This window comes from Monodon monoceros, unplaced genomic scaffold (genome assembly GCF_005190385.1).
Source record: "Monodon monoceros isolate NGI ecotype Baffin Bay Population unplaced genomic scaffold, NGI_Narwhal_1 Super_Scaffold_22, whole genome shotgun sequence".
In the NCBI taxonomy this organism is placed as follows: Eukaryota; Metazoa; Chordata; class Mammalia; order Artiodactyla; family Monodontidae; genus Monodon; species Monodon monoceros.
Genome location: NW_021703779.1, coordinates 109,210,142 through 109,236,241, shown reverse-complemented (window position 1 = coordinate 109,236,241; position 26,100 = coordinate 109,210,142). Strand labels below are relative to the sequence as shown.

The 26,100-nt window shown below is 39.5% G+C and overlaps 1 protein-coding gene across 8 annotated transcripts in view; it reads left to right on the top strand.

Annotated features, from left to right (window-relative positions):
• Nucleotides 1–26,100, top strand: part of ENOX2 (ecto-NOX disulfide-thiol exchanger 2) — a 284,835-nt gene that overhangs the window by 201,328 nt on the left and 57,407 nt on the right. For 7 of the 8 annotated variants that reach the window (XM_029240315.1, XM_029240314.1, XM_029240322.1 and 4 more), the window contains 2 exons: nt 9,877–10,011; nt 23,443–23,598. In XM_029240315.1, the coding sequence (XP_029096148.1) occupies nt 9,877–10,011; nt 23,443–23,598 (291 nt within the window). The remainder of the gene's footprint in view (nt 1–9,876; nt 10,012–23,442; nt 23,599–26,100) is intronic. The other variant, XM_029240320.1, reaches the window with a different exon arrangement.

Genomic DNA, 26,100 nt, shown 5'->3' with positions numbered 1-26,100 from the left:
AGTTCTGTGAAAAATGCCATTGGTAGTTTCATAGGGATTGCATCGAATCTGTAGATTGCTTTGGGTAGTATAGTCATTTTCACAATGTTGATTCTTCCATTCCAAGAACATGGTATGTCTCTCCATCTGTTTGTATCATCTCTAGTTTCTTTCAACAATGTCTTAAAGTTTTCTGCATACAGGTCTTTTGTCTCCTTAGGTAGGTTTATTCCTAGGTATTTTATTCTTTTTGTTGCAACGGTAAATGGGAGTGTTTCCTTAATTTCTCTTTCACATTTTTCATCCTATACACTAGTATAGGAATGCCAGAGATTTCTGTGCATTAATTTTGTATCCTGCTACTTTACCAAATTCATTGATTAGCTCTAGTAGTTTTCTGGTAGCATCTTTGGGATTCTCTATGTACAGTATCATGTCATCTGCAAACAGTGACAGCTTTACTTCTTTTCCGATTTGGATTCCTTTTATTTATTTTTCCTCTCTGATTGCTGTGGCTAAAACTTCCAAAACTATGTTGAATAATATTGGTGAGAGTGGACAATCTTGTCTTTTTCCTGATCTTAGAGGAAATGCTTTCAGTTTTTCACCAATGAGAACGATGTTGGCTGTGGGTTTGTCATATATGGCCTTTATTATGTTGAGGTAAATTCCCGTTATGCCTACTCCTGGAGGGTTTTTATCATAAATGGGTGTTGAATTTTATCGAAAGCTTTTTCTTCATCTATTTAGATGATCATATGGTTTTTATCCTTCAATTTGTTAATATGGTGTATCACACTGACTGATTTGTGTATATTGAGGAATCCTTGCATTCCTGGGATAACCCCACTTGATCATGGTGTATGATCCTTTTAATGTGCTGTTGGATTCTGTTTGCTAGTATTTTTTTGAGGATTTTTGCATCTATGTTCATCAGTGATATTGGCCTGTAGTTTTCTTTCTTTGTGACATCTTTGTCTGGTTTTGGTATCAGGGTGATGGTGGCCTTGTAGAATGAGTTTGGGAGTGTTCCTCCCTCTGGTATATTTTGGAAGAGTTTGAGAAGGATAGGTGTTAGCTCTTCTCTAAATATTTGATAGAATTCGCCTGTGAAGCCATCTGGTCCTGGGCTTTTGTTTGTTGGAAGATTTTAAATCACAGTTTCACTTTCAGTGCTTATCATTTATCTGTTTATATTTTCTTTTTCTTCCTGGTTCAGTCTTGGAAGGTTGTGCTTTTCTAAGAATGTGTCCATTTCTTCCTGGTTGTCCATTTTATTGGCATAGAGTTGCTTATAGTAATCTCTTATGATCCTTTATATTTCTGCAGTGTCAGTTGTTACTTCTCCTTTTTCCTTTCTAATTCTATTGATTTAAGTCTTCTCCCTTTTTTTCTTGATGAGTCTGGCTAATGGTTTATCAATTTTGTTTATCTTCTCAAAGAACCAGCTTTTATTTTTATTGATCTTTGCTATTTTTTCTTCATTTCTTTTTCATTTATTTCTGCTCTGATCTTTATGATTTCTTTCCTTCTGCTAACTTTGGTTTATTTTGTTCTTCTTCCTCTAATTGCTTTAGATGTAACGTTAGTTTGTTTATTTGAGATATTTCTTGTTTCTTCAGGTAGGATTGTATTGCTATAAACTTCCCTGTTAGAATTCCTTTTGCTGCATCCTATAGGTTTTGGGTCATCATGGTTTCATTGTCATTTGTTTCTAGGTATTTTTTTTACTTCCTCTTTGATTCTTCAGTGATCTCTTTGTTATTTAGTACTGTATTGTTTAGCCTCCATGTGTTTGTATTTTTCACAGCTTTTTTCCTGTAATTGTTATCTAGTCTCACAGCATTGTGTTTGGAAAAGATACTTGATATGATTTCAATTTTCTTAAATTTTCCAAGGCTTGATTTGTGACCCAAGATATTGTCTATCCTGGAGAATGTGCCATGAGCACTTGAGAAGAAAGTGTATTCTGTTGTTTTTGGATGGAATGTCCTATAAATATCAATTAAGTCCATCTTGTTTAATGTATCATTTAAAACTTGTGTTTCCTCATTTATTTTCATTTTGGATGATCTGTCCATTGGTGAAAGTGGGGTGTTGAAGTCCCCTACGATGACTGTGTTACTGTTGATTTCCCCTTTTATGGCTGTTAGCATTAGCCTTATGTATTGAGGTGCTCCTATGTTGGGTGCATAAATATTTACAATTGTTATGTCTTCTTCTTGGATCGATCCCTTGATCATTATGTAGTGTCCTTCTTTGTCTCTTGTAATAGTCTTTATTTTAAGGTCTGTTTTGTCTGATATGAGAAGTGCTACTCCAGCTTTCTTTTGATTTCCATTTGCATGGAATATTTTTTTCCATCCCCTCACTTTCTGTCTGTATGTGTCCCTAGGGCTGAAGTGGGTCTCTTGTAAACAGGATAGTAATGAGCTAATGGAACACTGTAAATAAAGGGAATCTTTGCGAGGGAGTTTAGTGTGATGCATAAGACTGTGGGCATTGGTGTCAGAGCTGTCTGGGTTTGTATTCCTGTTCTACCTCTTGTTAGCTGTGTGATATTGAGCTGATTACTTAAACTCTCTGTGCCTCAGTTTCATTATTTGTATAATGTAGTGCAATAATTCATATATATGGTGTGTCTGTCTGTAGACTTTGAGCCCTTCATGGCCAGGACTACTTCTTCGTCATCATCTTAACTATTACCATGTTATTATTCGCACTTACCAAGTGCTCAATATGACCCAGAGCCCATGCTAAATTCTTTTTTTTTTTTTTTGCGGTATGCAGGCCTCTCACTGTTGTGGCCTCTCCCGTTGTGGAGCACAGGCTCCAGACGTGCAGGCTCAGCGGCCATGGCTCACTGGCCCAGCAGCTCCGCAGCATGTGGGATCTTCCCAGATCGGGGCACGAACCCCTGTCCCCTGCATTGGCAGGCGGACTCCCAACCACTGCGCCACCAGGGAAGCCCCATGCTAAATTCTTTACCCATATTATCTAATTTAATCTTCAACAAACTTTTAAGGTAGATACTATCATTTTCCTAATTTTTTAGCTTCACATTTTTCTCATCAAACCCAGTTCTTTATTCAGAGCACTTATAATGTGTAATTATTTTATATTCATTTGTATTTTAATATCTCCCTCCTGCACTATGTTGTTAGCTTCATATGACCGAGGATGAGGCCAGTTTGACTCACAACAATGTTGTCTTCAATATCTAGAATGATGCATGACACATAGAAAATGTTCAATGAACTTACACTAAATATGAAAGGAAGGCTGGAAGGCAGGCTGGCAAATAGAGGAGAAAAGAAAGGAGCAAAATAATGATCACATTACAGTTACTAAGTAGTAGAGCTAGACTGTGGTACAGAGCCATCTGACTCCCAAACCCATGCTCTTGATCACTAGGCAAGATTACTTCCTACTCTTGAGAGACTTTCAATAGATGTTTGTTGACAAAATCCTCTCCTCAACTTTGTACAATACTGTGTAATAGAGTTATAGCAAGCATAAAAACCAATGGATGTAAAACTGAACTAAAGAAAGAAAAATTATAGGGGAGTAAACTGTCAGAGAAGAAGAGTTTATGTCTTAATAAAATATATTTGGCAAGATGGCACCAACATATTGAACTTGTTTCAAAGGAAATAAGGGAAACATTTGAAATAATTAACTCCACTACAGGATGAGGTGTATCACAGAATGTGTGTGTGTGTGTGTGTGTGTGTGTGTGTGTGTGTGTGTGTGTGTGTGTGTGTGTATTGTCTTCAAGATCAAATAACTTTGACAGTAATTGACTACTTAATCAGTGAAGCATAAACAGTGTAAAAATAAACAGATGGCAATAGTGATTTGATAGTTTTGGGGTGATACCAGCTTAAAGTGGATTTCAGTTTCCAATGTTTAATTTTTTTCGTGCTAATGAACTCTTGTTCCAAAGTGCCATATCTTCAATCAGTTTACCTAGAGGGCACTCATTTACAGCCACTCTACAACTTGATGTCTTGAGGAGTTGCCACACAAGCAGAACAATAGAACCAGCATAGCAGGACATGATCTACAGACTTGGGTGAGGTATTTTGAATACCATTTGACAACCACTGGCACTTACTTTCTGAATATTCTTGGCTGTTGCCAGTGAGTATAGGACTCATGGGAAAATGAGCAATTTCTTCCTTTAGTGACGTAGGACTACTTTTATAAAACACCTAAAGAAATTATTAGATGTGCATTTTTAGTCTGAAAAGTGAATCAGGACTTAACTTTTCCACCATTAAGTGATAATTTGTAACAGATGTGTAGCACAGCATGTTTTGTTAGTACAGACCTTAAATCCAGATTGCTGCCAGAGATGATCATCTGGGATTTCTCTTTGAAAGTAAAAATTTACAAGCTTGCTTATATATATGACTGTGCCTATATGGGGAAAAGATTATAGCTAATAAAATCAAACTGAATTATTAGTTGGGTGCATCTATCCCTGGTTATAACTCTAAATAAATTTCTACATATAAATTCAGTTGTCCTGGAGAGTGAATCAGTTTAACAATTATACCATCCCCTTTAAGATGGCATCCCAATTTATCGTTCTGAAAAGGTATACAAATAATAAATGAGTGTCATTGCATAGATTGCTTATTGTGCCCCAAATCAATGTAAGTTGATTTTCTTTATTCATTCATTCAAATATTTCTTGAATACCTACTTCATACCAGACACTAAACTAAGAAATGGGGAAACAAAGATGCCTAAAACCCAGTCCCTGACCTAAAGGAGCATGTAGGCTAGCAGAAGAGAGACATGTATCCAATAACTATAATTCAAGGCAGTCAATGGTAAATGTTCAGTTGTTCTTGCTTCCTGGAATGCTCCTCAACCCTAATCCTCCATTCACCACCTAGAGGAAAATCCTATCCCTCCTTAAAGACTCACTTCAAATGATTCTTCGCCAGTGAAGGCTTCCCTGACTATTCCTCATCTCCTCCACCTCTCAACCCCAAACACATATGTCCAGACCCATTACAGAGATTTCATTACTCCTTCTCTGTTCCCATAGCACTTTCCTCATAGTTTTTTTACAGTACTTATTATAATGATTTGTATTTAGTTGTTTATATGTCATGCCTCTCATTGTATTGTGAGTTCTTCCAGAACAGTAAATGAATTTTGTTCATCTCTATATTCCTAGTCACTAGCACAGAACATGGCATATACTAAGACTCAATAAAAGTTTGGTTTGGGGAGAAGTGAGAGAATAAACAAAGATGAAAATCAAATTCTACATAAAATATTATGAAAACACATAGGAAGGAGTAATTAATTCCAGTGAGGTAGCTTCACAGACAAGGTGGCATTTGAGACGACCCTTGAAAAATGAGTAGGACTTGACAGGTGGAGATGGGTGTTGGGGGAAGGGAGGGTGATGAGAAGGGCATTTAAAGCAGAACTCCTTAAGGATTTAAGAACCGAGTTCGTTGTAGCGAAATAATGCTGTTAATTAGCATGTTCCTTATCTGTTCATTGTAAACAAGCCTAATAGGAACTCTACTTGCTAACATTTTAACAAGCACTGTGAATTAATATATAGTTTGAAAATAGTGGTACTATGTTGTCCTTTAAAAAAACTGATAATTTAGATCATTCTCTCCCCCACCCCCACCAAATTAGTCCAGAGTTTGGCTAAGTACATTGTAAATTCTTAATCTTTGATCTCAAAATTCTTTATTGAGAATAATTCCTAATTCTCTTATATATTTCCCATGCCTGCAGAGCCAGTGAGTAGCCAGACTGTTGCAAAAAATTATTTTTAGCATTGGGGACCAGTCCTTCTAAACCTGTTTCCTCTAAGAGTCATTCTCCAGCCAGCAGAGAAAATCAAAGTGCATACTCAGTAACGTCCTAAAGGTCCCTTCCAGCTATAACATTCTCTAAAACTTGTCTCCCTAGTTGGGGATTGGGAGTCAAGATGAACCTAATAATCATTATGTAAACTCTTGACCCAAAGGATATTTGATGCCCCATGTTTGTTTTCTTGATAATATTTACAAGAGGCTATTTCTAGCCTTCTTGTATGCGTTCTCAGAGACCACTGAAAACTGGGTGTGAGGACTAGAGCTCCTACAGACGGAGAAATCACCAGTTCTGAAATGTGACTTCTGACTGCGGTAACAAATGCTTAGGGCCATCAATCACTCTGTGTGTGTGGGGGGGGGTTTATGGAGGGGGAGCATAGGCAATTTCGCAGTATAGGAGAATAATAAAAACTAATATTTCAGAAATAATGTTTTTGGCCATTTGCATTTTCTTGTAATGACCAATCAGTGACCAAAATAGCACTTGTATAAATAACCCAGCCAAGGATCATCCCTCATATTGCCAGGTTGGAAGGATGTGATGGACGGATGTTAGCAAGCTACTATTAGAATAGAGTTGCCTTTGGGGGTGTAATTGGCAGGAGTGCATACTGGGAGGTAGGAGGAAAGCAATGGAAAGTTTTTTTTTTAATGGCTATCAGTAGTCAGAGGGAAATTTACCAAAATAAAAGACTTTTTGTGCTCAGATGACTTACGACTATATCTCTCCCAACTGTGCAATATATACATGCACATGCATGTATAACCTGCTTCAACGTCTTTGCTTATGTCATCCCTGCTCTGGAATGTCTTACCCCCTCTTCCTTACCTATTTAATAACTACCTATAATTCAAGACATACGCTATAGAAATCTGGCCCGTTCTTTCAAATCCTGTCTTCTCCACAAAGCCTCATTCCTTAAACTTCAATAACATTCCTAGTCTATACTCTGAGTCTTTCATTGTTTCCTAATTGTTTATTTGGAGACACTAAAGCATGGTGCCTAAAAGTACACATCCTGTGTGACCTTGGACTATATATGTAACCCTTCAAAGCCTCTCATCTATTAAATGGAGATATAAAGAGTCCCTATCTCATAGGGTTGTTTTGAAAGTTAAATGAAAATAATGCATGCCAAGAGCTTTACCTAGCATATGGCAAATGTTCAATAGTTAGTGGTAGTAATGGATGGAGGTGGTGAGAGTAGTGATAATAATCATCATGACCATCATCATCGGTCTCTTCAGTTAGATTGTATAACCTTTGAAGGCAGGGACTATGTCTCCTATCTGCTTGTACTCTGCTATCCTAACCCCCCAAATACTCAATTGGTTAAATTGATGTTTGTTGATCATGTGTCCAACTCAAAAGTACTGCCTCAAAGATATGAAATTCCATCAGGAATATAATTTTTCCTTTTCATTGCTACTATGGAAACCCCTTTTGGATGTTTTTTCTTGGTTTGCATGCATGAGTAGTTTGGATGAAAGCTGCTGAAGTAATCATATGCAACTAGACTATGAGAAGAATGGGAAACATCTTAATCATCCCAAGCTCCTGTGGTGTGTACACTTGAAAAAAAAAAACTCGGAAAACTATAAAATTCTGATGAAAAAAAAGCCAAAGAAGAACTAAATAAATAGATATTTCATGTTCATGGATAGGAAGACTCGATATTGTCAAGATGTCAGTTTTTCCCAACTTGATTCAGTCAAAGTCCAAGCAAGTTATTTTGTGGATATAAAAAAAAAAAAACTGATTCTAAACTTTACGGAGAGGCAAAAGACCCAGAGTAGCCAACACAATATTGAAGAAGAAGAACAAAGTTGGAAGGCTGATGCCTCCCAACTTGAAGACTGACTGTAAAGCTATAGTAATCAAGACAGTGTGGTACTGGTGAAAGAATAGACAAATAGATCAATGGAACAGAAGAGAGAGCCCATAAATAGACCCACATAATTAGAGTCAACAGATCTTTGACGAAGGAGCAAAGGCAATACAATGGAGCAAAGATAGTCTCTTCAACAAATGTGCTGGAACAACTGGACAACCACATGCAAAAAAATGAATCTAGACACAGATTTTATACCCATCAAAAAATTAGCTCAGGGCTTCCCTGGTGGCGCAGTGGTTGAGAGTCCACCTGCCGATGCAGGGGACACAGGTTCGTGCCCCAGTCTGGGAAGATCCCACATGCCGCGGAGCGGCTGGGCCCGTGGGCCGTGGCCGCTGAGCCTGCGCATCCGGAGCTTGTGCGCCGCAACGGGAGAGGCCACGGCAGTGAGAGGCCCACGTACCACCAAAAAAAAAAAATTAGCTCAAAATGGATCATAGACCTAAATGTGAAATACAAAACTGTAAAACTCCTAAAAGACAACATAAGAGAAAACCTAGATGACTTTGGATATGGCAATAACTTTTTAAATATAACACCAAAGTTATGATCCATGAAAGAAATTATTGGTAAACTAGACTTCATTAAAATTAAAAAACTTTGTGAAAGACAATGTCAAGAGAATGAGAAGACAAGACATAGACTTGAAGAAAATATTTACAAAATACACATCTGATAAAGGACTGTTATCTAAAATACACAGAGAACTCTTAAAACTCAATAGTAAAACAAACAACCTGATTGAAAAATGGGCCAGTGACTAATAGACACCTCACCAAAGAAGATATATGGATGGTAAATAAGCATATGAGAAGATGCTCCACATCATATGTCATCAGGGCAATGCAAATTAAAACAACAATGAAATACCACTACAAACCTATTAGAATGACCAAAATCCAGAACACTGACAACACTAAATACTGGTGAGGATGTGGATCAACAGGAGCTCTCATTTACTGGAGGTGGGAATGCAAACTGGTGCAGCCACTTTGGAAGCCAGGTTGACAGCTTCTTACAAAACTAAATATGCTCTTACCATACAATCCAGTGATTGCAGTCCTTGGTATTTACCCAGAGGAACTGAAAACTTATGTTCACACAAAACGTGCACAGAAATGTTTATAGCAGTTTTATTCATAATTGCCAAAACTTTGAAGTAACCACAATGTCCTTCAGTACGTGAAAAGATAAAGTGTGGTATATCCAGACAATGGAGTATTATTCAGCAAAAAAAAAAAAAAAAGGAATGAGCTATGGAGCCATGAAAAGACATGGAGGAAACTTAAATGTATATGACTAAGTGAAAAAAGCCGATCTGAAAAGGCTGCATACTGTATGATTCCAACTATATGACATTCTAGAAAAGGCAAAACTATGGAGACAGTAAAAGATCAGTGGTTGCTGGGGTTGGGGAGGGGAGAAGGATGAATAAGTAGAGCACAAAGGAATTTTAGGGCAGTGAAAATACTCTGTATGATACTACAATGATGGATACATGTCACTATACATTTTTCAAAACCTGTAGAATGTAAAACACCAAAGTGAAACCTAATGTAAACTATGGCTTTTCGATGATTATGATGCATCAGTGTAGGTTCATCAGTTGTAACAAATGAACCACTCTGGTGAGAGATGTTGATAATAGGGGAGGCTATGCATGTGGGGGGGGGTGGGTGTATATGTGAAATCTCTGTACTTTCCCCTCAATTTTGCTGTGAACCTAGAACTACTCTAAAAAATAGTTTTCATTGACTTTAAAACAAGGAGAAAGGAAGGAAGGAAGGAAGGAAGGAAGGAAGGAAGGAAGGAAGGAAAGGAGGGAGGAAAGAAGGGAGGGAGGGAGGGAGGAAAGAAAGAAAGAAGGGAGGGAGGGAGGGAGGGGAGTGGGGTGAGAGAGAGAGGGAGAGAGAGAAAGAAAGAAACACTAAAATGCCATCTGGTAAAGGGCTTTCAAATTCTGTAACTTCCTGCCAGTTCGAGCTGTATTGTTTTAACCCTTGTAAAGAGCTGAAATTAAGGCTGTGTCCACCACTTGTCCATCAGTCCATTTCTGTAAAGAGTTGCCAGAGTTTACATTGATAAGTGAACTAGATACTGAAACCTTAATACAACAAATTATTTTGCTTGTCATTTCTTCTTAGCTGATAATAGTAGAACTCTGAATGTGGATTCCACTGCAATGACACTACCCATGTCTGATCCAACTGCATGGGCCACAGCAATGAATAATCTTGGAATGGCACCGCTGGGAATTGCCGGACAACCAATTTTACCTGGTATGCTATTTTTAATCACCTCACAAGTGTTTCTTTTTACTGACCATATGGACATAAATATAACAATATGACACAACTTATTTTGAAGTTGACATTTATCAGATTCTGCCTAGAGTGTGCATTTTTGTAATATGAGCTTTATAGGCTGGGTGGCCTGTAGTTACTAGTATAGTCCCTATTGCACTATGGGCAAGCTGGGGGTATATCTGATGCAGGATATGGTCACTGAATATTTAACTCATTGCAATAAAAGTACAGCAGGATTTGGCAAAGAATTACAAAGTTTGTCTAATTTTATACATTTCTTAGAGGAAGCAAATAAACATGGAGCTAGAATGAGAACTGACTTAGATATCCCAAAAACCTTAGGTTCCTAGAGGGAAGGACAGGAGATAGCGGGGAACATCCCAAAGACTATTGTTAACATTGAATAACTGTTCATATTTTTTAGAACAAAGTAACCTGTAAGAGAATGGGCATGGTATACTAACTCCATCTCCACTAAAGATAAAATCAGAAGAAAAATGCCATGTCATCTGAAGGGCTTAGTTTAGACACAGAAAAGCTTCCTGGACTATCAGAGCCATTAACCATAAAAATAGGTTTGTGAATGTGCCTTGGGCAACTCAAATTTTTTATCGCTCTGCATATGACCTTAAATGACCATGAAAGTATTGTGAGTATTGATTTGGGGGGTTACAAAGAAATTTTAGCAAGTAGGCAAATTTGCAAATATAAAATCATGAATAATGATATAAATGTTATAAAATAATTATAAATTTGATCAAAAAATGGGTTTATGAAGACATTAGGGAATTGCCATATCAGGAAGCCTGGGGTGCTTTTTAAACATCCTAAACATTAATCTCCCAGATTCACTTGTTATCCTACTTAAAAGCATGACAGGACCAAGACAATCTAGGCCAATCTAGGACCTTGCTACTCGAGTGTGGTCTGCATAACCTGGGAGCTGTTAAGAATCCCAGAATCTCAGGCCACAGCCCAGACCTACTGAATCAAAGCTGCATTTTAACATGATCCCCATGTGATTCATAAGCACATTAAAGTTGAGAAACAGATCTAGAGTGATGCCACTTAGGGTTGTTGTGAGAATTAAATTGTGCTTAGTAAAATTCCTGGCACATAGTTAGTGCTCAAAAATGTTGGCTATTAAAATACTTTAAAAATCATTATTAATATATTTCTCATAAACATTTCCAAAGGGCGTAATTTTTTTATTTCATTTTTCTTCATTATTTTATTATAATAGAATTTAAACTAAAATCTTATATATTATTTTATAGCTTTATATAGAGTGGTCCTGAATCACAATCACAATCACTCTAGACTATCTCTTATAGTCTAGAGTGACTAGATTATCTGATTTGGCTTAAATATTACCAATTTATGGAAGACTGAACCATATGGGTATATGTCCCAGAAAAAATCTTGAGGCCAGACCTACTCTGTTACTAAGAGGACTAAATGTTAGCTTAGATTATTTGTAAATTACCACATTTAAACATAACTCTATGCTCACAAAGTAATCTTCAGTGCTTTGCCACCCATCTATAATGTGGAACCAAAAAAGGCCTAACATTGGGAGTAAAAAATCATCCAGGCCATCGTTACAGGCCCAAAGCTGTGCTAGGGTCAATATCAGGCCTAGAAAATTGGGGTAGGTTTTCATAACAGTAGCTCAGAGGGCTATTTCTGCAGAGACAGTACCTTGCTTAGTACAGGCCTTAAAGACAAACTGCTCGGGTTAAATCCTGGCTCTGCCACTTGCTAGCTATGTGACCTTGAGCAAGTTACTTGACCTATCTGTACCTCAGTTTTCTCATCTGTGAAATGGGGATGGTTATAGTACCTACCTCATAGGATTGCTGTGAATGTTAAATAATATACTTAGCACAATGCTTGGTATATAATAAGCACTCAGTGAAGGTTAACTGGTGCCATTATTATTGCTATTAGTCATATTACATGTTATTTAAGATAAAGGAAATACTAACATACTTCCTTCAAATAGCTGCTAAGCTGCCATTTAGACTGAAAGTACTTGGGTACTAGGCAGCCAGTGTCAGTGCTAATCACATCCACCCCAACTAGACATTTGAAACCTCAAGAGTGATTTTAATTTCTACTTCAAGCCCCTTTGCCTCCCTCTTGTTTTCTTAAGGACTATGAAGAAATGGCTTCTCATGGTCCCCTTCAACCTTGTGACTCAGGGATCATTTAGCTATGCTCCAAGGAAAGTTACTTGGGTTTTTGGAAACCTGGTCTTAGAAATACTGATATTTAGTTCTCTTAAAAATAATAATAAATTTAAAAATAAAAAAAATACTCCTCCCCAATAAAAAAGGGCTTCCCTGGTGGTGCAGTGGTTGGGAGTCCGCCTGCCGATGTAGGGGACACGGGTTCGTGCCCCGGTCCGGGAAGATCCCACGTGCCGCGGAGCGGCTGGGCCCATGAGCCATGGCCGCTGAGCCTGCGCATCTGGAGCCTGTGCTCCGCGGGAAAGGCCACAACAGTGAGAGGCCCGCGTACCGCAAAAAAAAAAAAAAAAAAAAAAAAAAAAGTATACAGGGCAATAGCACTAGGCTGAGACATACTTTGTAAAGCTATGTGTAAAATCACTTCAGTTGTATGTGAAATGATTTTTCTCCTCTCCATATTATTTTAGGGAAGCAATTTACTCATCAGATTAGAACGTGGGTTCTGGATATAGACTGCCTGGGTTCAAATAAATCCCTGCTCTGACATTAAGTAGCTGTGTAACCTTTGGCAATTTACTTAACCTCTCTATGCCTCAGTTTCTTCATCTGTAAAACAGAGATAATAATAGCACCTATGACATAGCATTGTTATGAGGATTAATGAGTTAATACATGTAAAGTCTTAGAATGATGCCTGACTCAACAGTAATTCCTCAGTGAACTCAGCTATGATTATTATTATTTCAAGTTCACATCTGATATATGGCTCACAAAAAGTTGAATTATGGCTTATTTCTATTCTTAACAACAATGAAGTATAATGAATGCAGGGACAAATTTTTCCCTGGAGAAGAACTGGACAATGGCAGGTGAAGAGAACAGTGTGTGTCTGACAATGCTGGTGACTGCTCCCTGTAATTCTGGTGGGGGGTGTCCAGAGAAGCAGAAAGTTGGCTCCACACGCCAATGCTGCTTACCCTTCTTCTTGCTAGAGTCTGGGAAACAGGGGGCCTGCCACCTTTTTATGTAATGTTTTAACTGAATGGGATAAAACATCCCCCTAATCCTCTTCCTACTGCCCCAAATTCCTTAAAATGGAAAAGGAAGCAAAGGAGCCACATGAAACTCTTTCCTGAGGTCACCCATTGATGGCTTAGTAATTTAGCTACTTTTCTGCCCCTTAGAAGGTTTCCTTCTTAGCCGGCAGAGTTTTTCTTTGTCCTGTCTCATCTGGCCTATCTGTGACAACAGAAAAGGCTTTTGGCATTGATGAAAAACAAATGATACATAAGCTTCCTTGACTTCCCCCAGAGAGCTCAAATCCATACTGTCATGGATGCTGAATCTCTTAGACACATACTTGTCATCTGGGCAGTGTCTAGCTTATTATATTCCTTGAGCATGGAGCAGAAACTGTCCATCTCTGGGGTTTGGTGTAGAGCTCCCTTTCATCTAACATGGTGTTTTTTGTACAGCTGCTGTTCAATAAAGTTAATCCACAGTGATGGCAGATTTGAAGGTCCCCTCTGGCCAGCACCTGTCTTTCCCGAAAGATTATTTGCTTCTCCAAGCTCGTCAAATAAGACTAATGTTAGTTTTCACATGAAGGGAGGCACCAAAAAGAGTCAGGCTGCCTTTGGAGCATTGTTCTGCCCATCATCCCAGATGAATCCAAGAATGGACCGATTAAAGGGTACTCAGTGAATACTGTGTGCTGCTTCCTTTACTTTCCCCTAAATTAAAATATCCTTAGCATCCAAGTGTGGAGCCTGTGAAGTCCCAAAGAAGAAGTGTCCCTCATTATGGTGTCTCCACTGTATTGACTATGCCTCCTCCATAATGAGAGATGTTGGAAAATATGACTCATGGCCCTTATTCCCAGAGCAAGACGCTGCCCATCTATGAGAATTGTCATTCTTAAGGAGGCAGTTCTCACTGGATGCAGCAGGCAAAGTCTGATGAGAACAGAAAGAAAGAATGAAGATGTGTGACACATGATAGGCCACTGTTCTTCAAGCTCCTCAAGGAGGCCCAGTCTTGGGTTTCTATTATTTTAATATCTTCCACAAATAGAATATGCTTTCAGTGGCAGATAATGTTGAGATCCTGAGAAAGGAGAGCACTGTTCATCATCATGGTGGACACTTCACCAAGAGCCGATAATATATAAACCACTGTACCAAATAGAACTAATGTCTCTCCAAATCAAGCTTGAATCCTACCAAGTGATGGGACTCTCAAGATTCCCCCATGGAAACTATTATGAAGAGTCCAGTAGAGTGAGATGGTTTATTTATTCATTCATACAAGGAATATTTACTGAGGCCTGCTGTAAGCAAGATACTGCGAGGAGCCCTGGGGATAAACCAGTGAACAAAAAAGAGAAAGATTCCTTCCCTCATAGTGACTAGAGTATTTTTAGAACCCCCATATTTTATCCCTAATAAAACCTGTTCTCATTTGAGCTGCCTCTTGACCCTCAACAACTCAGAGACTTCCTAAACATTTTGTTCCTTTGTGCTTTTATTCACCCATCCATGAATTTAAATATATTGAGCTAGGTCAAGGGGATACCAAATGGGCCTTCAAGCTCAGAATCCAGTGGCAGAGGCAGCAAAGTCCATATCACTACACTACAGTGTAGCAAGTGTCATAGTAGATACATGTAGAAAAGTATTGTTTTAGCCAGGGTAGGATGGAAGGGGTGCTAGGTGGGTAGTGGTGATCAGGGAAGGTTGACAGAAGTGGCAACATTTGAGCTCAGTGTCCAGGGATATATAAGAAAGTGTCAGATGGAAAAAAGGAACTAAGAACAGCCTAAACAGAGGAAGTGGTACACCAACGACCGGAAGATATGCAAGACTATACAGTGTGGGGAAAATGGTTAAATACTGAGCTGATTTACATCACCCCATTCCACAAAATATTTGAGGCAGCTTATAAGAAAGATTACAGTAAAAGAAAAAAATTACAAGTAAAATAAACCATCATCTGGGAAAATATAAATGAGAATAGAAGGGGAAGCCCCGGTAGGGAGGTTAATTAGAATTGAGATATGTAGGTCATAGGATCCCACCCAGTTTCTAAAGGTGAACTGCACTTGTGACCAGGTAGCCAAAACAAAAAGGGAAACCTGATCAGTTATATAATTTGCATTTTCCCTGAAGAGAAAATATACCAGTCCTCAGGAGAAGTCAAACTTTTCATGGCCCTTAACACTTGTGTGTGTTTGACACTTTAGCTCTGAAAGACTTTTTTCATAGGGATCTTCATACATAAGGGTGCACACTAAGTGAGGTAGTTGAGTCATCTCCAAACACTGGGCTGGAGCCCAGGACCAGTTGATATTGCTTTCTGTCATCCACTGCAAAATGTAGAAACTAAGAATATAGTGAATTTTTCATGAAGCTAAATTTGCTCAATTGAAAGGACTGTTCTTTATTTGGAGATTATAGATTTCCTGTATTTTTGGTTTTGAAATGTTCTGTCTTTTATGAATTGTATGAATGGTATGTGGTTAATTTTTGTTACTTTTTTCCATGTCTTTTCTTAGCAAATTAAGAGGTTGGCAACCTTAAATATATATATGTATATATATATTTCTTATTCATCTCTAAAATCCAGAAATCTAGGAACCAAAGATGTAGTGTGAAATGTCCTCCCTAATGCCTTTCCAAAGGTGTTCACAGAATCCCTAGATGAGAGTCAGGGGCATGACCCTGAATCTGTCAAATGTTCTAACAAGGCAAGAACACAAAGAACAAAATAGGGAGGAATAGGGGGAAGGTGGACTAGATATATAGATATTTGCAAAAACTTATACTAATGAAATAAAGCTTCATTGGTTGGAATTTGGGATCAAAGTTGATATTTATTAGGGAGAGTCTTTATGAGCTGAAATTATGCCACATAACCCACCCAAGCCCAGCTTGCTGCCTCGTTTGTCATTGTACATGAACCAGGCCCTACCCCAACTTTCCAACTGACCTGAAACAAGGGTTTTGATGATCTTCTGGAGAAGCAAGACAGATTTTGGTAGAATTTGAGAGTCACTGTGCAAAAATTTAGAAACTTGTGTTCTATTTCCAAGAGGGCTTGTGGTAAGTCCAAGGTCATCTCACAGCTCAGCCAAGCTCTCCTTAGAAATCTGTGTTCCCTCTTCAGGTTGGCTGCCTGAAAAGTCTTTTCAAGATCTGTGTAGAGAGGAGGCAGCCAGGACTGTAGTGAGTTAAAATTTCTCAATACCCAGGCATAATTCTTAATTTTCCAATGAATTTTGTAGGAACTCTAAAGAAATAGCAATAATGTACCAGAAATGTATACCTGAATTAGAATCATAATTTTCTATAAAATAGCTTAATTATGCATATATAATTAGATCCTATTTGGAACATTTATTTTAGACTAATCCATAGTTGCATTTCAATGGTTTTACTGTGAATACAAACTACCTCCTGGTGATCAAGGGTCTCTGGAATACCTAAAAGATTGGAAATGCCCTTAATGGACCTGGGCGGGGGACTTGGATGGGGAGAAGTCACTAAGTGTAAGCAGAGGCTTTCTGAGGGTATGAAGAGGACTCCAGCCGGCCAGAACCAGGTCCAGTTCTGAAAAGGCAAGCAGGATAGTAAATATGTCAGCTCCTATATCTGCCTATCTCCAGTTCATACATTGCCACAATTCCAACTTCTCCTGTGAGTCAAAGTTGAGACTTCAGATTTAGAACAGAGGGCTCTAAATTATCTAATGCTGTGACAACACATATATTGAATATCTCAACAGGAAGTTCTGGCTGTAGAGATAAGCAATCCTATGGTAGCCTTTTGGACAGGAACATTTGAAGGACTCTACAGGTTGAGTAGGTAGATAACAGAGCTTAGTCTGACAAGAAGTATCTTTTTTTCCTGTGGACCCATGGACTTTGTGAGAAGCAGAGTAGAGTAATGATTGAGAGCATAACTAGTAAAAGCCACGTACTGTGTGGCCTTACTGTGTTATCTCTGTAAGCTTCAATTTCCTCATCTGTAAAGTAGGGAATAATAATATTGGTCATTCCTTAGGATTGTTCTGAAGTTTAAATGAGATGATATGTATAAAACCTGAAAATTCATATACACCTGATCAGTGGGCAGTAGTATTATGGACAGCATCCTCTTCCCCTGCCACAAAAGTAGATGTTGCTGTCTATAGGAAGAAAGCCATCGTGAACTGGCCTGCCAGAAAATATCAAGGGTTGAACCATAAAATTGGCATATGTGGTGTCTTTGTCAGGCATTAAAGATGGGCAGCCTCTAAGGTTTCTAGTGTTTTGTAGACATCTGTAGTCTTTGTACATCTGGTAGTGTGTTGTCATCTGGCATTGTTCCAACTGGTCCTTCTACACAGCAATAGTACAGTGACAACTATTGCTCAAAGACAGTGGCTGTGGGGCCCTGCTGGATCCCAAAGCACCTTTTCAATAACCGGAAAAATAATGTCAGTCTAGTTAGGTGCTTAGTGTACTTTCTATTTTAATTACTTGAAAATAGCTAACTCTATTAACCAATCACACCCCACTCTTCAGACGTGCTGCATATTCTGCTTACCTATTGCTGTATGACAAACACATTATAACTTAGTGGCTTAAGACACATGACTTTATTATATTTTAAGATTTTTCTGGATAAAGAGTTTAAGCAGGACTCAAATGGGCAATCCACCTGTTCCACATGGTATCAACTGGGATGCCTCAGCTGTGGTGGGATAGTCTGGAGGTTCCAATACAATTTTATTCATACTCATGGCACCTTGGCAGGGACAGATAAAACACCGGGCTCAGCTGTATCCCTCCCTTTCCATTTACACTAAGGCCCTCTCCACATGGTCTCTCCAGCATGGTAGTCAGACATGTTACATTGTGACTAAAGCTCCCATAGCAAGTGTTCCCAGAGACAAGTGGAAATTTTATCTCTCTTAAGGCCTGGCCCTGAAAACAGGCACAACATCCCTTCTGCTGTATTCTATTGGTCAAAGTGGTTCTAGAGCCCATCCAGATCCTCAAGGGGATGGGGCATAGACCTCACCTCTTGACAGGAGGGGAAACAAAGAATTCGTATCCACCTTTAATCCACCACACTTGCAAAAAAGAATTATATAGAAGCATTTTGTTATTCGTCTGCCATGTTTTTCAGCATACCTGTTTCACCTTATACCTGTAATTAAAGTAATTCATTAAAACAATTGCCATACTACATTGACAGGCAGTGCAGTGGTTAAAAGCATTAGAGTTAAACTAACCTGGATTTGAATCCTAGGTCTTGCCTAGGTTATTGGCTGTGGAATCTTGGGCAAGTAACTAAACGCTTCTGAGCCCCAGTTTCTTTATCTATAAAATGAAGGATAATAACAGTACCTAGCCCACTGGTCTTTTGGAATGAGATTATATAAAATGCTTAAGCACAGTCCCTAGCACAATGGAAGCACCCAATAAACAATTATAGTGATGATAATAATAATTGATGATAAAGCATTATAATTGTTTGCATGGCTGTTCCCAAACTGTACTCTGAAGTCGAGGATTTTATCTTATTCCTTCAACCCCAACACCTGCAGAGGGGCTGGCATCAAAATACGGAAGGACATACAAATGGTTAGACATATGGATGACTGGACAAATGACATTTTCCTCCATTGTAGCTCCCTGGCTCAGATGTATACAGAGAATGGAGGATGATAATATTGCTAGATAACTACTCTATGTTGAGTTAAGTGCAAGTTGCTAGGCAGCAGGAAGACTTAAGGCTACACTGAAACATTACTTAAAATCATGTAATAGAGATGTAATAGAGCTGCAACTCAGAGGAGCAAGGTGGCGCAACTGAAAAACAGCATTTGCAGCATTTCCAGTAAGCTGGGAGTTTGGAATGTACGTGAATCAAAAGACGGAATACAAACCAACATCTTATGACATTTCCATCAATGGCAGTGCCAAGAGTAAAGAAGGCAGTAGGGAAAAGGCGTTAGAAGAAGAGATGGTGGTAAAAGCAAAACAGAACAGGATATTTATTGTGAAATGACTTTAGGGGAATACCCTGGCCTTTTCCACAACCCTCTTTAAAAGTATTTATTTACTGGGGCTTCCCTGGCGGCGCAGTGGTTGAGAGTCCGCCTGCCGATGCAGGGGATGCGGGTTCGTGCCCCGGTCCGGGAGGATCCCACATGCCGCGGAGCGGCTGGGCCCGTGAGCCATGGCCGCTGAGCCTGCGCGTCCGGAGCCTGTGCTCCGGCAACGGGAGAGGCCACAACAGTGAGAGGCCCATGTACCGCAAAAATAATAATAATAATAATATATATATATATTTATGTATTTATCCATTTATTTAGGATATTTTTTGTTTTTTATATATATATTTATGTATTTATGTATTTATCTATTTATTTAGGATCTTTTCTTTTTGTTATTTATTTATTTATTTATCTATTTATTTAGGACCTTTTTTTTTTTTTTGCGGTACACGGGCCTCTCACTGTTGTGGCCTCTCCCGTTGCCGGAGCACAGGCTCCGGACGCGCAGGCTCAGCGGCCATGGCTCAACGGGCCCAGCCGCTCTGCGGCATGTGGGATCCTCCCGGACCGGGGCACGAACCCGCATCCCCTGCATCGGCAGGCGGACTCTCAACCACTGCGCCACCAGGGAAGCCCCGGATCTTTTTTTTTAGTTGCGGCATGCGGACTTCTTAGTTGCAGCATGCAATCTCTTAGTTGCGGCATGTGGACTTCTTAGTCGCAGCGTGCATGTGGGCTCTAGTTCCCCAACCAGGGATCAAACCCTGGCCCCCTGCATTGGGAGCATGGAGTCTTACCCACTGGGCCACCAGTGAAGTCCCTCAACAACCCTTTTATAAAATGATTTCAAATCTCCTTCAGAAGTTTAAATTCCTAACATAAGTGGTAATACTATGTACATGTTGGCTGTACTCTTCAAGCCAGAATAGGGCCTGAAAAAGGGAGAGAATTTCTCTGGTGTTCTATTCCCAGTGTATTTTAGTGTTGGACTTCTTTGATTTTTTTCAGATTCTGCAATACTTGTATAAGGCCCATGATTTCAAATGGTTATTTTCTTGATTGGTATTGGAAATTCAAGTCTACTTTGGTTTTAATGGTTGAAGATAAACAAAAGAAATAATCAATGTGATAGGAGCCCTTGAAATGTCATGTACAATGTACATCCTGCCCTCTAGCAAGCCCTGCTAGGCAGTGTAGCCTATGGAACTCTTGGCATATTGAATGCAAAGAAGAAAGGGAGTTTATCTACTCTGGCTTTAGCCATATGTCATGAATACACTTGCTTTTAAATGAATTTCATAAAATATTAATGTAATCATACCAAACAGCACAGTGGTGAGTACATCAGTCAGGAGTTATATTTATCCTGTGTATTTGTTTTTTGTTTGTCTCCATTTATTAGTAGACAGTACATGGAGGCAGGCATTTCTTTCTCAGTCGAAGTGGCAGAACTTGTTTAATGAACTGATGTTTCTGTAATCTGTGGTAAGGTAGAGTTGTGAGTGACAGAACTATATGAATAACAATGAGGAGGCAGGCAGAACAATAAAAGGAAGACAAACATTTCAGTAGGGGGGGGAAATAGATGGGATTGTTTAGTTGGCACAGAATCTAATCTGATCTTTTCCTACTGAAAATTAACAGTTTGTAAATGGGGGAGATAATGTTAACAATTTTTCCAAAATCTTATACACAAGGAATCAAATTTTCCAAAGACATAAATGGCATTCTTAACCACAGTGCTCTCATTCTACAGCATAGGAACACAGAGTGTCAGGGCTCCTAAGTTCTCCAAGATGGAAAAAAAGACCTGGACGCCCTGTCCCCCTGCACAGAGCCTGACATATAGGAAGCTATCACAAATGTTTGTGGGATGTGGAAGTGAATGCCTGAATAAGTGAATATATTAGTGTGTGGACGCATGTTTTGAATGGAAGGAAGGAAACTTACCTATCAGGACCACCATGTATCATGCCAGAGGTTTTCATATCTGTTCTGTCCTTTCATCCTTTGAGCTAAATGTCATTATTTATCCCTACTTTTTACCAAAAAGGAGATGGAGGCACACAGATATTAAGAAACATCCCTCAAGGTCATAAAACTAGCATGTGGAGGAGAGTAGAGAGATGAGAGTCACAGGGAGGAAGGGAAGGAGTGTGTGTGTGTGTGTGCACGCACAGGCATGTGTGAATACTTGCATGTTGGGTGAGATAACATATGAGGGCTAAAAGTAAATTTGTTTTCAGAAAAATAAAATTTCCTCTTAGAAGAAAATTCTTTCTTCCTAAACATGTTCAAGGTTTTGGCATCTCAGCATGACAGGCATGTGGGAGGATGCGGAATGCCCTAGCTCTCTTGGACTGGCTTGCAATGGGAGGTGCTTATGGGCCACCCACCTGCCTATCTGCCCAGTCACAAGACTCCCTCCTTCTGGGCCTATCATACTTGAAGTCCTGCTTCTGTATGAACCACAGGTTCTTCCCACTGTTTAGATACACCTCCTTCAACATCTTAGAGAACCACCCAGGGGGGTCAGAGCCACCTTGAGGACATACTTAAAGGCACTGTCCCTTGGGCCTGAGTGGTGAGCAGGGTAAAGTCTGGGGGAGTAGGACCTGCTACTGCTACCATGACTACCCCTACATTATCAGAACTCCTTATGCAATATTTTCTTTGTTTGCAATACACTGTGCATTCTATAACAGAGGGCAGGGGTGAGAGGTTCTCTCAAAGAACATGCATTTTGTTATAGAGACAAAATTTAAACAATGAAATCAGTACCGCCTTTAGACCCAGGTAAGCGGGGCCCCTGCCGTGGGCCCTCACATCAGGGGACCCCGAGCTTTGGAATGACTGTCCAGATATTTTCTAAGTCCCTCTCCAGAGCTGAGGACTGGCCAGGTAGATAGTGCCATCGGGGTAGGTGCCCCAAGTCCAGAGCAGCTCCTCTGTGGGTCTTGATGGCAAGAAGCAGCTTTCTCAACATTTTCTAGGTTCCCCTCCAGTGCCTGGGATTCACAAAGGCCTGCAGTGTCATCTAAGCAAGGAGCCCCAATCTCAAATTGAACCTATGTGGACCTCAGTCCCCATTTCTCCCTTTGAGGCACTCTTCAATCCTTTACCCGACATGTAGACTCAAGTAAATGCCCCCAAGAAGCTTCAGAACTTGTGCCTGTGGAGTCCTCCCAGAGTCTTGGTTCCAGGAGAGTATCCTGGCAAGTAAATCACTCCGGCTATATGGTATGGTATTTCTTTCATGGTATCGAATGGGCTACCAGAATAGTATTGATGCTGATTTGTGGTGAATCAATTGTGTATCTAGACAAGCCCCACAAAATATGTTTGGGGAGCTCCCACACATCTAGAAGCACCCCTGAATGAAACAAAAGATGATGCAAAATAAAATTCCGTGGCTACGGGTGTAGAACAGTTTTTAGATAAAGAGATAAGAATGAACCAGTATTATCTGGAAAGGTGGGACTTTAAGCCAGGCCTTGAAGCATGGGGAGAATTTGGGGAGGCTTGAATGACTCCAGGCAGGCAGGGAGAACAACAGGAACAAAGGCACAGAAAATAGTTATTTATTGAGCATTTTTGTGCTATGCATTATGCTAGGCACATTTCATTCATCATTTTGTTTATTCCTCATAGCTCCCTATAAAAGTAGGCGGAATTAACCCCGGTTTGCAAATGACGAAACGGAGGTTCAAAAGATTCATCCTGCTAATCAAATGGTAGAACTAGGACCCAGGTCTTCCTGAACCCCAAAACTGTATGCTCTTAACACCACGCTATACTGCAAAAAGACAGGAAGTGTTACAAGGGACAGCAAGAAGCCTTGTCTGAATGGAGCAGAGGGTGTGTGTTGGAAAGTAGTGGAAGGAAAGATCAATGGACAAGGCGCGGTCATATTACAAAGGGCCTTGGATGTCAAAATGAGAGGTAGAGACAAACAGGCACTGGGCAAACAAAAACAAACAGGCCTAGCCCAAAACAAAAATGCAAAATTACGATATTTAAGACCTGGTAATGCTAATAACATGTTTTCTTAAATATTTTGTCTCTGTCTTAGAAAGACCTTTGGTTTGAAGCTTATAAGGTAGCATTCTGCCTCTACTTGATTTTGCCTGGTGTAATTTATTGTTCTCTCTTTCCTCTCCTTTTTAAGACTTTGATCCTGCTCTTGGAATGATGACTGGAATTCCACCAATAACTCCAATGATGCCTGGCCTGGGAATAGTACCTCCTCCAATTCCACCAGATATGCCAGTAGTAAAAGAGATCATACACTGTAAAAGCTGCACACTCTTCCCTCCAAATCCAAGTAATATTCTGCTTTCTCTCCACACAAGTCACAATGTTTTGGTGTCTCAGTCCCTTGGTTATTTGTTTTTGTGTTAAGAATGCTGTCAGGGCAATTAGTGCCTGTAAAGTGGTGGCTTCTGGGAAGGAACCTGGCTTTGGAATTGAATTCAAAATATAAGACTCCTGACACAGCTTAAAGTAAACTAGTGTTCTAGTTCCTTTTTAGAACTTGAATTTTGTTGAAAGGGGGCTCAGGTTATTTGGGTGGGGAAAACACTAACGGATAAGCCTCCCTTAGTTCTCTGCTGAGAGCGTGGCAAAAGTGCCATTTTTGTTAACAGCCCCAAGACTTTGTAAAGGTGAATGGAAAGAGCAAGTGCTATGGGAAGAGTAGGAATTTGGTATGTTGACTTATCTTCTCCAGAGCCCACCAACTGTGTCTGATGAAGCCTTGATTATAAACCCCAGTACTTACTCCTGCCTGTCTCTGGTATATTCTCTTGCACTCAGTGGCCTCTCAGCAATAAGGTCATGTGATTTAGGGACTCTCACAGTCTCTTTATGCACCCATCTGATCTGCTTTTGTCTTGTTTCTTCATTAGAAAGTATCTTTACCATCAATTCCTTCCCCTTTCTCCCACCTAACATTTCATCCAGGTCCTTGTCACCTCTCCAGCCCAACTCCAAGCTTGCCGTCTCCCAAACACCTCCATGTGGAAGGTACTGAAATTAAAACGGTAGTTAATCTTTCATCGTTCTAATGCATTTCCAATAAAGTATTAGGGGCTAAATCCAATGGATACTTTTTAGTCCTTAAATTACTTTATTTCTCTACTATATTTAGAACTAGTGACCCCTTCGTCCTTCTTGAAACATTAGGTCATTTGAAGGTGTTAGAATGACCACCAGAGAGATTATATAGATCAAGAAGGAGGATGACCAAGCAGGGCACCCTAAGGAATTCTAACATTTCAAAATTTAAGAGAGAAAGGGGAATTTGCATTTCTATACACCCCTTAGCAGCAAAAGTCCTTAAAGCACTTAATCTTTACTGTTTCCAGTTCTTCTCCTCTTCTCTCTTAAATCTTCTTCATTTGGGCTTTTGCCCCACCCCTCTATCAAAATGCTTGCTTAAGAACACTAATGTCTATAGCACTAATAAAGTTAGTTAGACAAGTATTCTCATTCATACCTGGAAACCAGTCTTTTATAAGGACCATGACAATTATATTTACATAATATGCTTTTAAAATATTTGATAAATTGATAGACAATAATGATACCACATTATAATATATATTTATTTTATGTTACTAGTTGCTATAAACTTTCTCATACCTTTAAAAAAAAAAAAGAACACTAATGACCTCACAATACTAAATCCAGTGGTCAATTCTCACTTCTCTTCGTAACTGACCTAACAGCCACGTATGACACAGTTGATTACTCCTTCCTCACTGATATACTTTTTCACTTGGCTTCCAGGATACCACACTATTGGTTTTCCTTCTCACACTGGTCATTCCTTCTCAGTCTCCTTTGCTGATAACCTTCTGTTCTCACTGACTTCTTACCATTGGAGAGCCCCATGACTCAATCCTTGGACCTCTTCTCTGTACTCATACCGTTGATATGCTCATCCAATCTCATGGCTGAAAAAAAGTATGCCAGTGATACTCTAAATTATATATTTAGCTCAGAGCTTGTCTCTGAACCCCAAACTCATATCCTACTGCTTATTTGATATCTCCACTTACCTGTCAAAGAGACATCTCAAGTTTAATATGTTCAGAACAAAACCCCTAATATTTACCCCCAAACCTTCTCCACTAGTATCCTTCTCCATCTCAGATAATGGCAACTGCATCCTTTCAATTACTCAGCCAAAACTTAAGGGTAATCCTTACCTACTCTCTTTCCCTCACACGCCATATTTAATCTGTTAGAAAACTCTGTCAGGTCTACCTTAAAATATATAACTAGAATTCTACTATTTTCATGATAATTACTGCTATGACCCAGTTTATGCCCCCATAATACATTTTCTGAACTATTGCAATAGCCTTCTAATTGGTCTTCCTCTTTCACCCTTGCCCCCTACAATGTATTCTCAAGAGAGCAGGCAGAGTGATCCTTTTTAAAACCTAAGTCAGACTATGTCCCTCCTCTATTCAAAACCCTTTAATGGCTCCCTGTTTTACTCAAAATAAAGGCCAAAGTCTGTTTAATGGCACAGAAAGACTTTTTTTTTTAAACATCTTTATTGGAGTATAATTGCTTTACAATGGTGTGTTAGTTTCTGCTTTATAACAAAGTGAATCAGTTATATGTATACATATATCCCCATATCTCTTCCCTCTTGCATCTCCCTCCCTCCCACCCTCCCTATCCCACCCTTCTAGGTGGTCACAAAGCACCGAGCTGATCTCCCTGTGCTATGCGGCTGCTTCCCACTAGCTATCTATTTCACATTTGGTAGTGTATATATGTCCATGCCACTTTCTCACTTTGTCCCAGCTTA